The sequence below is a fragment of the Fragaria vesca genome, linkage group LG4, assembly GCF_000184155.1.
Source record: "Fragaria vesca subsp. vesca linkage group LG4, FraVesHawaii_1.0, whole genome shotgun sequence".
Lineage (NCBI taxonomy): Eukaryota > Viridiplantae > Streptophyta > Magnoliopsida > Rosales > Rosaceae > Fragaria > Fragaria vesca.
This window is the reverse complement of record NC_020494.1, coordinates 9,785,933-9,800,000: the sequence shown is the minus strand read 5'-3', so window position 1 is coordinate 9,800,000 and position 14,068 is coordinate 9,785,933. Positions and strand designations below refer to the sequence as shown.

The 14,068-nt window shown below is 40.2% G+C and overlaps 3 protein-coding genes across 3 annotated transcripts; 1 reads left to right on the top strand and 2 right to left on the bottom strand.

Moving 5' to 3' along the window:
- Positions 1-3,343: 3,343 nt before the first annotated feature.
- LOC101311466 lies at positions 3,344-4,389 on the top strand. Its single transcript, XM_004296720.1, has one exon. The coding sequence runs from the start codon at positions 3,448-3,450 to the stop codon at positions 4,051-4,053; it is 606 nt and encodes a 201-aa protein (XP_004296768.1). The 5' UTR covers positions 3,344-3,447; the 3' UTR covers positions 4,054-4,389.
- Positions 4,390-4,478: 89 nt separating this feature from the next.
- Positions 4,479-6,434, bottom strand: LOC101311179 (putative TrmH family tRNA/rRNA methyltransferase-like). The gene is made up of 4 exons (XM_004296719.1): positions 6,211-6,434; positions 6,021-6,122; positions 5,613-5,739; positions 4,479-4,999 (listed from the first exon to the last, which is right to left on the bottom strand). The coding sequence occupies exons 1-4, from the start codon at positions 6,415-6,417 to the stop codon at positions 4,776-4,778; spliced, it is 660 nt and encodes a 219-aa protein (XP_004296767.1). The 5' UTR covers positions 6,418-6,434; the 3' UTR covers positions 4,479-4,775.
- Positions 6,435-6,923: 489 nt separating this feature from the next.
- Positions 6,924-9,926, bottom strand: LOC101300906 (putative disease resistance protein RGA1-like). Its single transcript, XM_004298035.1, has one exon. It carries the CDS (start codon positions 9,924-9,926, stop codon positions 6,924-6,926), a length of 3,003 nt encoding a protein of 1,000 aa, XP_004298083.1.
- Positions 9,927-14,068: the final 4,142 nt, after the last annotated feature.

The following is a 14,068-nucleotide window of genomic DNA, read 5'->3' as shown; positions in this document are numbered from 1 at the left end:
TTAGGGTTTTGGGGTGATGTTCCATTCCGTTAGAGACGAACGTCGTTGCGTCAGTGGTTGCCTCTGTCTGTGGACGTTGCCTTCATCTGTGGACGTCCATCTATGAAGGTTAACTTTGTATGGTTAATGTGACTAACTGACGTCTTCTCTTTTTTAAAGTTGTTGTCCTACGTGGACTTACGTGGACCAATAAGACAATGATACCTTGCAAGGTATTAATATCCCAAGGCACCTAAGTCTTTTCCAAAAATGAATATGTTTCATAGATTTACGAGTGTATTGTTTCGTTAGGTCATAAAGATATCTAGAAATGAACAAGCTATATGTTCATATGATATTTGAGAACGTCCCTTTAGTACCGAAATGATCATATTGTTCATGATTAGTGTGGGCGTCCAACAGTTCTAATATCCAACTACATCATGAATTACAAACTGAATTACAAACTGAGAGATTTATCAAGAAAAAACCCTAGCCGACCCTAGAGAGAGCATCCTTCTCATCAAAACCCTAAAGAGAGAAACCCACTCAAACCTAGCGCAGCCGCGATCTACTTTCTCCTTTCTCATTCATCATTGCCATCATGTCCTCCATTGACACCGTTACAGCGTCCTTCGTCGCCTCCTTGGCTTTGGCAGATGGCAAAAAAGCGCCAGATGTGGGGAAGATTTGAGGAGGTCCTGTGAGACGTTCATCTCAGTCTTTTCTTCTTGCTAAGCCACTCACACATCGTGTTGTGGATCCAAAAGCTTTCAAGTCGCACTTTGCCCGTGCTTGGGTGGTGCAAAAGAATTTCTGAATTCAGGAGAGGGGTGATCTTTTCCTCGTCTCTTTCGAATCTAAGAAGGATAGAACAAAAGTTCTGAAGGGTGGCGCATGGTGCTTTGACCGCACACCGGTTTGTCTTGAGGTGTATGATCATATTACTCCTATGGCCGACGTTCCTATGTGCTATGTGAGGATATGGGTGATCATCTCTTTGATCCCACCTCAGTACGAGGAGCCGGATAACCTTCGTTTGTTTGGTAACCTTCTTGGAGGATACTTGGATTATGATCGTACTGAGTTTCGAAAGGGAGTGATGAAGATCTTGTTTACCCACGACATCTATAAACCAGTTCTTTTGGAGAGGCAGGTTCATCTTGATCCAGGGGTGGAGCCGATGTTAAGGCTTAATTTTCTACAACTTCTGGGTAGATGTTCTGTCTGCAATATGATCACACATGCTGGAGAAAAGTGTGATGGAACTCATACCGTCTTGGGTACATCCAAAGGCATTAATTTTCGTGCTCAACCAAAACCAGGTTATGCCTTTTCAGCAAAGCCCACCATTGGTGTGGCTATCAATCCAGCGATAGTGGTTTCCTCGTCTCTGGTAGTGAAGAGAAAGCATGTGGTATGTCGACTGGAGCGTACTGAAACTTCAGAAATTGATGAATCTGGTCTTCAACGTATGGGCTCTTCTTTGGGGTCTGGTAACTCTACTCTTGAGATTGAGGTTGCCTCTGAATTAGAGACATCTCCTATTGTGTTAGAAGCTATTGTTGGGAAGGATGTGGTATTGTCTACTACTCCCTCAAAGAAATGAGAATGTAATGGGGGTTGTTCTCCCTCCCCGAAGAAAATCAAGACTATTCTGGGCGGTAAACTTCTCAAACTACAAGCTGAATCTTTGGGTTTGGTCGACACATGTGAGGATAATGAGTCTCTTGCGACCTGAAGAAGAAGCTAGGTCGTTGTCTAGGTTGCAGGAATAAGGTATCTCGGTCTACCAAGAAGACAAAAGCTCCTCTGCGTATTACTTACCCGGTTGCTGCCAAGGTGGGTGGCAAGGCAAGCCCTAATGCCAAGGGCAAGAGCAAGACTTAGAATTCGGGTCGCCCTTAGCTTGAGCATCAGAGGTAGATTTACTATTTATTTCTTAATTCTCTTGCTTTGGGCTCTTTTTGCGCTTATGTGTAATCAGTAAAGGTACATATCTTGGTGCTTAATTGTAAGTCTCTTTTAACATACTCTGTGGAGGACGGCATTTTGATGTACATGTCTTTTGGTCATTGATTAAACAATATAAGTTATCCTTTTTTTTAAAAAAAAAAACTACATCATGAATCTTCAATAGAGGGAAAAAACTGATCGAAACGATTAAGATAGGCAATGATATCACAACTGGAATGAGTAAAGCTAGTAACTACCGTACTGATATCACGGCCGGGGTATGCATGTTTCATCAAGTCTCCATATCAAGCACGAGTACACGACACACCAAAACAAGAAAAGAGCCTAGCATGCATAGGCCTCCATAGAAAGGGCCGGTAACTGTGGTTAAAGACGTAATTCCTTGAAACTGTTTGTTAAGTGTTTGCTTCTAAATTTGTATAATGGATTTTGTAATAATTAGGTATTGAAACTAAATTTTTGAGTGTTTTGCGAGATTATAAGAACCACGATAATAAGAGATCGATAATGATAGCAAATTAAGTTTAGACCGAAGTTTGAGTGTCGATACTTTATATATTTAACAAAGAAATGCATGACAATTTACCTTAATGATATATGTTTACCTACTGGAATGAGGAAAAGATGAACCAGGAATAAGAGATCACTTATCCCTCTCTGAGTTCCCCAAAATGATCGAGTTATATTGCAAAGGAGTCGTTATTTTATAGCTATGCTTGTCGTCGTCTAAGGGTCATTTTCAAATTCTACGTGTATCCAATATTTCTCCAATTAGTAGTACGTAGATCGTTCCCTACTATTTCTCCAATACGCTATCTTTTTGTAAGATCACTAGATACAGCATATGCTCGGTCTAATTTGATGGCTGCATATATTGTATACAACAAGAGTTTAATCTTCATTTTATGGTCTCCCACACGCTTCAGTAAAAGACCCTAAATATAAATATCTTATCTATATAATTTATGCTAAGAACCTATAAGATTAAAGTTTGAAAATTGTTGAGTTCTCAAAGGTTGAAAATACATTTGGTTCAATTTCATAATCCGTCTCAAGTCCAAGATTACCTACGTACAGATCAAGTTCGATGTTTTTGCAGCAATGAGGTGGATGAACTTAATTAGGCACATGATACTATTTTGAGTTGATTAGTTACATAAATTTGCAACTAGCTAGGTAGTATCATATCTTGGTCCTTTTAGAAATTTCAGTCCCTCATGCCTCTCTAAGCTTGGATTAGAAACGAAGCCCTCCCTTTCTGAAAGTAAAAGCAAGCCTTCCAACTCAACACGACAAGCACACCATGTATCATTTAACGTGAAAGCAATCTTCTATCCCAAAACAGAAACCAACTCCCTCTATCTCTATATATCAGAACAATTTTGTTGAAAGACTTGAACCAAAACACAACATAGCATTATCAAACAACCCTTCTAAACTCCCTCTTAATTAAGTCTCTAGCATTCACAAATAGCATTGTTTGTTTTCCAAATGGGGGCTTCATCTAGTGCTTCTTCCTCCAAATCAAAGAAATCCACCAAAAACAAGGGTGTCAAAGACATTGCATTAACAGGAGTAGGCAACCTCATTAAGCTCCTCCCTACCGGCACGGTCTTCTTGTTCCAGTTCCTCAACCCCGTCTTAACCAACAATGGCCACTGCAACAACCCCGTCAACAAGTATCTAAGCGCCATTCTCATTGCCATTTCAGCCTTCTCTTGCTGCTTTTCTTCCTTCACTGACAGTTACATCGGCAGTGATGGACAAACTCACTATGGAATTGCAACAACAAAGGGTCTTTGGCCCTCAACCAGTTCTGGCTCTATGGACTTGTCTGCTTACAAGCTTCGGGTTGGGGACTTTGTGCATGCCTTCCTTTCCTTGACCGTGTTTGCAGTGGTATCACTTTTGGATTCCAACACTGTGAGGTGCTTCTATCCTACATTTGAGTCCACTGAGAGGGTTTTGCTCATGGTGTTGCCTCCTGTAATTGGCACTATTGCTGGTACTGTCTTTGTTGTGTTCCCTAATAAACGCCACGGAATTGGCTACCCTTCTTCAAGTTCAGATTCTTCACAAGACTCGGAGGACTCCTAGGCTTCCACATACTACATACAACCTATTGCATCCCAAGTTGATTCACTTACGAGAGTACTGCTAGTTTGACAATTGCTAAGAATGAATGCATGCTTTGAAGTTTGATCAGTTTGGCTTTCCATTATTTATGCTTTCATCTGGTATATGATTTCATCGTGTGTTTGATAGTTTGCCTAAATTTATTGGTTTCGATTAATTTTCATCCAGTTGAGAGTATGTAACAGATTATCCTATGCTCTGACTAAATTTTTATGAATCATAAGTTTATGACGGGTACTGTTATATGGTGGACCATTGAAGCCTATTATTTGAAGCCAATATTTTCTTATTTGCACCTATCAAAGTCTACGGTATGGAATTTAACAAGATCTACATGATAAAGAACAGAAGCACGCTTCCTCAACAAATAATAAATAACGCAGAAGCAACACAAGCATGAAGTGTGATTTTGATCATCAATTTCATTGCTTACAAAGGGCAACAAGAAAAATAATACAATCCTTGCAACTGCCCATGTATCTTTCATTAAGTACAAACCAAAGTGAAGTTGAGATGGTTATACCAATGTAAAAAATGGTAAATCTAATTCTCCAATAAAACCACTCCAAACTCTAACAAAACCCTTGTCACTAAGGATACATTTTACTGGAGATTCTTCTGTTACAGGTCATGCATAAGGTCACAAACTTATGATGACAAACCACTATTTAAGTTGCTTGAAGTTATCGTACATCACTAAACAAACCATCCAGAAGGTTAGAAGATGGATTGTCATTTGCATTCTCGTCAAAGAAACCATTAGAGTTATGCTCTTTTCTAGATTTTCGCTCTTCAATTACGGAATCTGCTGTTTCTGCACAGAAACTTCGCCTTGTCTGCTTTGCAGGTTTCTGTGCCACAATGAACTTGTTCCCATCACGGGTTCTCTCAGGGAAGCCAGCCCAGACTGAAAGATAAACTAACAAGTTTCAGGACTCGTCCACAAGGACGCACTTGAAAACAAAGAAACTAGTCCCTTATAAAGATACTAAAAATTACATGCAGTGGGCAACTGGGCATAGTCTAAAAGAAACTGTCTAATTTTTTTTTCGAGTGTCATGGAACCTTAAACTCACAGTATCCCTTTCTCTTCTGGTGATAAAATCAAATTTAAAAGGATAGGACTATGATGGCATTCATAGATAGCACGCTAGTACAACAATTTTGGTTGATATGGAATTTGAGTAATCTTCTTGAGTGAAGCTTTTTCCAATTGTGTCACTTAGTTAAGACTTACAAGTTACAACTAAAGGAGGAACCTAACTCCTGACATCACCACTACAATTAAATGATAGTGAGAACTAAGCAAGATGCAGTTTAGAGAGTTCAGATCATAAGTTGATGGTAGAATGGACCAGGAAGACAATAAGGAAAAGCACACAAACAACCAGATAGTACTATCTAAGACCAAGAGTAAAATGAATAAAATAAGCAGAGTGTGATTAACACCTTAGATCATGAAACTTAAAACAAGTAAATGGCATAAACCGAACAAATTCATATCACTATTGACAGGTTACCTCCAAACTGATGCAGGACAATGGAAGCTGCGACCGTAACATTCAAGGAAGCCGTGCCGTCCCCATACTGTGGGATATACACAAAGAAATCACATATCTCATACTCCTTAGCAGAAAGCCCTGTTCCCTACAAAACAAGAAGACAAAGATTTCACCCAAAGTAAAGCTTCAATTGCAAAATGCTTCCCAACTGAAGTTAGTAACACTTCAAACATAGAACACCAAAACATAACTTGCACCCTTTGCCAAACTAACAAAACCTATCAAACCAACCCCATCAAGCAAATAAAACCCAAGTACCCATCACTAAAAGCACACTACATTACTAAGCATGATGTCAATAGAAGACTAAAGGATCAAACTTTCCAATAAAAACAGATATGGGTACCTGTGAAATCGATAGTTTACCTCATTGCCAAGGAGAAAAGCAGTGCTTTTGGTAAAAGGGTGGTGATTGACAGGCATAGCATTATCAGTGATCTCAACGCCGCAGATATCACAATCTCTGTCCTACAACCCATTCATCAACACCAACACACAATCAGCCACATACCCAAGAAAACAAAACCCACAAAGAAGAAGAAGAAGAAGAACAAACCTTGAGGAATTGGCGGGCGTCTTGGAGAGAGTGGAAGTGGCGGAAGCGAACGTGGGAGGTGGAGCCGTGGCTGCCGAAGGCGTTGAATTCTCTGCGGCCAACGAGAATGAGCTCGGAGACACCGAAGGCGGTGGCGCTTCGGGCGAGTGTGCCCACGTTGTGCCTCTTGGCTATGTTGTGAACCACCACATAGCTCTCCACCACCATTTTTTTCCACTTCCACCGTCGCCGCCTAGAGTCAGTTTATAAACTTTATATAACATCCACCAAAGCAACGACGTCGTTTTGGAGACATAAGTACACAAAGTCTTGTGTCATTTTGTCAAAAAGAGCTTTTAGGGTTCTCCTCGTTGAGATATAGTTGATTACTTGATTACTTTCACATTAGTACAGTAGCTCTAGTTCCAAACTTCCAATCTCTTCTCTACTGTCTAAAATTTCTGTCATCAGGTAACAAAATCAGGTGACTGTAATTCAGGTGACTAATGTAATTTCGGTAAATTAAAAGTTATGTAGTTATTTTCGTTATTTTGGTATTAAACAAATTCCATCACAAAAATAAAGTTAAGACATGAACACACTCTCTATGCTTATTACTTAACACCAAAGAACTATATTATTGGTGAACAAAAATATGCACAGATCAATTGGCTTGATTGAAAGTTACATGGACCAAAGCTGGTATATATAGAGAGAGGTGAAATTCAACAAATCTACCAGGAATTACTGAGTACGTATTCACAGTGCAGGTTCTGTGGTAGAGATGTCAAGTTTCCACAATCTATAATCTTTAGAAGCTTAAGGGAAGTGAGGCTGGCTATCCTATCTTCAGGGAAAGACACAAGATCATTACAAGATTTGATGATCAAAAATTTCAATCTAGCCAGGGAGGAAGAGCTTGTATGTCTTTCTGAGGCTGCTGCCATCAACATTGACTGCAACAGCTTTGTCGAGATGGTGTCCATAAGCAATTCTTCAACTAGTGGAAGCATTGGCATGGATGTTAAGTTAGGGGCGTCCACGATTGTCAATTTGGTGAGGGAAGGAAATGAAAGCTGTCGATTTGGCATTGTTGTTGTCACATCTTCATCACTGCATGTTTGCCACAGCTTCAAGAGTGGCAAGTCATAAAGTGTGAGCTCTTTCAATGATGGAAAAAACAAAGGCTCTCTTCCTTCACCAGCCAAACTAGAAGAGGAAGATGAGTAACTGTTGTTGATGTGCTCCAGGGAACTTAGAGAATACAGTTTGAGAAACTTGAGAGAAGGGAGTTGATCAAGTGGTGGAAGATGCTGGCATCTGAGACAGCCCTCAATTGTGAGCTCCACTAAACTTGGAAGAGAGGAAGCAGCATTGTTCATCAGCCAGTTGGGGAAGTGAACGCCGCAATACCCAGCTATATGGAGCACTTTCAAATTTTGATGGGGTTGGAGGCCTTCCAACACCATGTCATCTTCATTATTTCCACTGTTGTCGTCTCTGGACCAAATTAGTTTTAAGGATTCTAGGTACTGCTTGCTGCTCAAATTTGAACTCTTTGAATCCATTGTACCATTGTCGACATGTTCAAGATGGACAACATGAAGTACCCCTTTAAGACAGTTCAGGCCACTCAACTCATCTAGTCCACCACTAACCCCGGAAAAGAGATCTTTCTTCCCCAAGATGAATAACGGTAATGTCTGAAGAGATACCAAGTTTCCCATCCCAAGTGGCATGTGATTCAATTTACGGCACCCAGTGATCTCAAGATGTCTAAGGCTGGTCATCTTTCCAATATCTCTAGGTAGTTGTTCAAGTCTGTAGCACCTGTTGAGTTTAAGCGTCTGCAGATTCTGCAGATTGCTTATAGAAGCAGGGAGTGCGGTCATACTAACATTACCAGAGAGGTCAAGGTACCTAAGATGGGTCAACTTGCCTACGGAATTTGAAAGCTCATTGATTCTTAGGTTATGCAGATCTAACACACGTAAGCACCTCAAGTTTGAAATGATTGAATTGTGACTGGAAATTTTATATGCTTGATCCTGAAGTGGTAGCATAAATGTTCTAGTCTTCTTTGCTTTGAGCAATGCTATCGGAACTTCCCATGAAGAAGGCAGATAACAACTAAATGAAAGATGATGAACTCTTTCAGATATATCTCCAACATCTACACTGCAAACTGAGACTTCAGATCCTGCAACTGCCCGAGAAAGATCGTGTATGAGGTCATGCATATGACAACTAATTAAAATTCCATTGGCATCTTTCTTGACCTCTTGAAATAATGATCTCTCTATCAATTCCTTGAAATACATGTCACCAATTTCTTCTAAGTTCCTCTCTTTACCAGGAAGGTGAATGTAACCCTGAGCTATCCAAAGTTCCACTAACATTTTCTTCTCAATTGCATATCCCTTAGGGAACAATGCACAGTAGGAGAAGCATTGTTTCAAATAAATTGGCATGTGATCATAGCTTAACTTGAGTATCTTCAGAACATCATTCTCCTCTTTTGGTAACTCCCAAATCTCTGTATTTTGAATCGCAATCCACTCGATTTCATTAGCTTTATATCTCATCATGCTTCCTAGAGTCCTTATTGCAAGCGGAACACCTCCGCATTTCTTCACAATTCTTCTTCCTATTGGCACCAACTCCGGATGCTCCTCCTCCCTTCCACCTTTAAAAGCCAGTTGCTTGAACAATGTCCAACTCTCTTCCTCCGATAGATCATGTAGCACAAAAGGGGAATCGATATCCATAAGCGAAGTAATTTTCGTGCTACGAGTTGTCACAACAACCTTAGTCCCATTGGCACCACCTTTCAACAAATCATTCAGCTGAAGCCAGCTTTCTCGGTTCACATTCCACACATCATCCAGAACAAGAAGGTAGCGCTTCCCATCCAATTTCTTCCGAAGAAGAATCTGCAACTCCTCCATCAACAGTTTCTTCTGCATCAAAATATGCTGGTGATAAAACTCCGAATCCTCTAGTTCATTCGTAGCACTAGATCTCAAGATTTTCTCAGCAATTGAATATAAATTAAAGTCTCCATAACCCCACACCCACATCTTAAATTCAAAATAGTTGCCTACCCTATCATCATTATACAACATTTTAGCCAGGGTCGTCTTCCCAAGTCCCCCAATACCAACAATGGCAGTAACATAAACATTTTCTCCTTCACTTGGTGGGTTCGTCAAGAACTCCACCATTTCCTCCTTCTCTCTCTTTCTTCCAACCACAGCTGATTCCACCATAAAAGAATGCGTCTCTTCTCTCCTATTATTGATCTCAACCCCAATATCTGATATTATCAATGACCTGTCCCTGAAGTTAAACTTTGAAATATCCCCTGCAATCTCATCCAATCTCTCTCTAGTTTCTCTCAACTTTCGACTCATCTTGTACTTAAAAGCAAGTGTCTTTGAAAAGAACTCACGCACCTGATGATTCTCAAGCTGCCTTGCTTTGGTTTCGAAAGCATCCAACAAGTCATCTGCCTCATACACAACCTCGTTGAGCTTCCTGATCCAGTCCTGCACCAGATGGCTCTTCTCTTGCTTCTCCTCTGCATCCAAGAGCACAGCTTTGATGGTGGAGAGGGTGTTCTCGAGCTTCTTTATTTCCTTGTTGACGCCGTAGATGAGCCCGAATTTCTGGAAAGTGGAAGACCCCAGCTTGATGAGTATGTCTGCGGCAGTACCAAATGGAACTGCTTCAACCATGTTTCAGGTGATGGGAGAATGGAGAGAAGTAGAGTTTTCAACAACGATGAGTTTCTTTTCAAGAGCTAGTTTAGAGGAGTTTCAGAACTCAGGGTTCAGGTGAGGTGGCTTCACCGCAAGTCTGGGTGTCTGAGAGTTGGGGTCTATAATTGGGACTTGGCTTCTCTGCTTGGACAGAGAGTGCTTAGATCTGCTTGGACTCTAATACCAAGCTGCCACATCACTTACAATCAATCCAACGGTCATTAGTAAAAGTCAGAACAAAACAAACCATAGACCTCCCTTGTTAGATAAATCTCCTCCTCAGAATGTTAAGGATCAAAGTTCCGGAAAAGGTTTGGGGAAAAATGGATAAAAGCTTAGTTCTTGATGGGAATTTGGGAGAATGGCGATGACCCAACAGAGATTGAGGGTTCTGCGGTGAAGGAGAGTTGGGGTTTTGATGGGGTTTAACATCTTGAGCTATGCGGAGGTCATTAAATGATAAAGATGAGTTCTTTGCTAGGTTATGAGGAATCTGGAGAGAGGTTGGTTGGTAGGGGAGGGTGAGTTCTTTTTTTTTTTTTTTTTTTTGTATAAAAAAAGAAATACACTAAATAGAGGTGCCTCTAGTGCACCACGAGTTTACAGAATCAAAGGTTAAGGTTAAAACTGCATCCGGAGGAACAGACTCCTCCCAAACACACGAATTATCTAACCTATGACCAAAGTTTGCAATGGCGTTAGCCACAAAGTTCGCCTCCCTGAAAACATGTTTGAAGCTAATGAACTCAAACGAGCTTCGAAGGGATTTAATATCTTGACAAAGCTTAAGCAATCTCCGCGGGGGTGTAGAGACGCCATTAATGACATCAATTACTAGCTTGGAGTCGCCTTCAACCTCCACCTTTTTAAAGCCTCTTCTTTTTGCATCAATGAGGCCGTTACGGAGGGATAGGGCTTCAGCTACAGGAACAGTCGTTGAACCAAAGTTGAAAGCAGCTGCAGCAAGGGGGCCTCCAAGAGGGTTTCTGAAAATGAAACCGCCTGCCGCATAGCTACTCTTCACAGATCCATCAAAATTTAATTTAACCCTATCATTAGGGGGTGGAGACCACCTGATCATCTTATCATTCTCATAGTTTGATTCAGCACTACCGACTGTGCAAAGATTGGCCGAATTCTGGAGGTGGCTCATTGCAACAGCAAGAGTCGATCTAGGATTAGGCTGTTTGCCCCGAAAAATGGTATCGTTCCTAGTTTTCCAAACCTGCCAACAGATAGTGATTAATTTCTCAAATAAACTTGAGTCATAAGGACTTTCAATGAACCAATTATGAATAACTTTAAAGAAGCCTTCATTCCAGCTAATAGGGGGTGACATGTTGGAGTTGGTCCAAAGGTCTTTTGTGAACTTGCAATATCCAAACAGATGATCAATAGTTTCATTATCCTCATTGCATAAAGCACAAGAATTATCATGCACTATACCGAACCGAGAAAGTCTATCTCGGGTTTTCAGTCTTCCTCTAAGGAGAAGCCAACCAAAGAATTTAATTTTTGGCTGGAGGTTCAGGGCCCAAAGCTTTTTGATCAGCTCGATCTGTTTATGTTTTTGACAATCCTATAGTTGTAGCCAAGTAGCCGACTTTATAGTAAACTTCCCATGCTGAGCAGGGCCCCAAACGCACTCATCTGCAGAGGGATTAGTGGGAACAGGCACCCCAAGAATTTCCTTCACAATGTTCTCATCAAGAACACTCCTCAGCTTTACATTGTTCCAACCATTTTCATTAAAGTAATCGCTCACTAGCTCATCTAAGTTGATGTTATTCCTAACATGGGTAGGAATCCGTTCGACAAGAGGATGATCAAAGACCCAGTTAAAATTCCAAAACTTAATTGATTTACCATCACCTACAATCCATTGCATACCTTTAATGATTAGGTCCCTTGTGTCCAGAATACCATTCCAAGCCATTGAGTTTCTTTGCTTCTTTTTGGCCTGGAAAAAAGAACATTTCCTGAGATATTTCTTCTGCATGACCTGCACCCACCAATTGTTTCTATCAGTAATTACTTTCCAGGCAAGTTTTGCAATTGCAGCCTTATTAAAGAAATCAGCTGGTCTAACACCTAGACCACCTAGAGCTTTAGGTTTACATATATCTTTCCAAGCCACAGGAGCTTGTTTCATATCTGAACCCCACAAGAAATTTCTTCCTTGTTTGTCAATTTCATTGGTCAAGTTCTTGGGGCACCGAAAACAGGACATTACATGGTTCGGCATACCCGAAATGTTTGCTTTGACAGGTAAGTTTACCTGCCCTCGAGAGGGTGCTTTGTTTCCACCCTGAGAGTTTATTAGAAATTCTCTGCAAGAGTTCCTTGGCATTAACAGGGTCTTTCCACCACACAACATTGTAAATGCCTAAATATTTACCAATAGTTCTTTTCTGTTAGATATTAATAATATTCGTAATTTCATTCCTGATGTTGTGGTTAACTTTTGAGGAAAAGAAAAGTGAAGATTTATGGAAGTTAATCTTCTGACCTGAAGCAGCAGAGAAAGCATCCAAAACTTTGCATATGTTCCTGGTAGCTTTTTTAGTGGCCTTTGCAAAAATTAAACAATCATCAGCAAACATCAAGTTTGAGATTCTGAAACCAAGAGGGGAAGAAAGAATTCCCACCTGGGCTTTACTGTTCACTGTCAAAGAGTTAAACCGTCTGATTAAAGGTTCCATTGCTAAAATGAAAATATAAGGGGACAAGGGGTCACCTTGTCTTATACCTCTTGAAGGTTGGAACCAGCCCTGAGGAGAGCCATTGAGAATAATAGAGAAAGAAACAGATTTAATGCCATGCATAACTAACTCAATCCAATCATAGTGAAAGCCAAATCTCAAAAGACAAGCTTTAATATAAGACCAATCAAGTAAATCATAAGCTTTTTCAAGGTCTAGTTTGATTGCCATGGCTCCATTCCTTCCTGATCTTCTCTGAAAATCTGAGAAGATTTCATGTGCAATCAGGATCTTATCCTGTATAGCCCTTCCTGGTGCAAAAGCACCTTGGTTTTTAGATATACATTTTCCTAAAAGAGGTCTTAATCTTTTGATCAAAATTTTGGTAATGATTTTATAAGAGACATTGCAAAGGCTAATAGGTCTAAAATCATTTACCTTAGAGGGATTTTCTACCTTGGGAATCAAGGCAATATTGGTATGGTTCAAGTGTCTGATTAGATCACCATTGGTAAAACAAGCTTTAATCATTGGTATCACAGTGTCTCTTGTCTCCTTCCAACAACTTTGAAAGAACATTGCATCCAGACCATCAGGTCTGGGTGCTTTAAGCGCTCCAATAGAGTTAACTGCTTCTAGAATTTCATCATCCGTGACCTGTTTCAAAACCAACTCGCCGAGTTGACCACGTTCACCAACTAGGGGAGGGTGAGTCGACTCGGCGAGTTGGTGAACGTGGTCATTGGAGAACCATAACCTCCAAAGTCTTCAAGGTGTCCTCCATTATCATAGTTCATGAGATTTTGAGGCTTCAGTCATGGCTTCCCAAAAAAACTCGAATGAAAAACCCATAAATTGAGCAATTGGAAAAACCCAAAAATCAAATCAGAATTTGACATGCGATTTGATATGAGAAAAAGAAGAGATTGCAGCTTGGATAACAATGGCTGACATTTTGGAGAGAAGAGTTGCAGTTGATACGGTCTATAGTTTGGAGTTTTTCAATATTGTTCCTTGGATTGGTTTTAAATGACGTGTCAGCTTGGTATTAAAGTCCAAGTAGATCCAAGCATTCTTTTTCCAAGCAGAGATGCTAAGTCCAAGAGAAATTTTTCTATCCTCCAGGAGGACCACGTCAGAACGCCTAGTGGTCCTCCTTGGTCAATAGGAAATCGCCATGTAGTATTTTTTAACATGTCATAATAGGATAAAACAATTTCTGTATTTAACTTAAGTAAATCCAACTTAAAAAAACAATGAATTAAGTAAAACCAAACAATATCAAACAAAAAAAGAACTAAGATCTAGGGTTCATCATCTCCTTACCAAAAAGAAGAAAAAAAAATCCTAGATCTCCATGGTAGTTGAAAGAGGATGGAGGTCGAAGAAATGAGCAAAGAAAACCTTAATTGATTT

Excerpts from the sequence above, each read along its gene's own strand:
- LOC101311466 (XM_004296720.1), top strand. The coding sequence starts at position 3,448 with ATGGGGGCTTCATCTAGTGCTTCTTCCTCCAAATCAAAGAAATCCACC.
- LOC101311179 (XM_004296719.1), bottom strand. The coding sequence starts at position 6,417 with ATGGTGGTGGAGAGCTATGTGGTGGTTCACAACATAGCCAAGAGGCAC. Across the intron at positions 6,123-6,210 it reads ACGCCCGCCAATTCCTCAAG|GACAGAGATTGTGATATCTG; the intron begins GTTTGTTCTTCT and ends AATGGGTTGTAG. Across the intron at positions 5,740-6,020 it reads CTTTTCTCCTTGGCAATGAG|GGAACAGGGCTTTCTGCTAA; the intron begins GTAAACTATCGA and ends CTTGTTTTGTAG.
- LOC101300906 (XM_004298035.1), bottom strand. The coding sequence starts at position 9,926 with ATGGTTGAAGCAGTTCCATTTGGTACTGCCGCAGACATACTCATCAAG.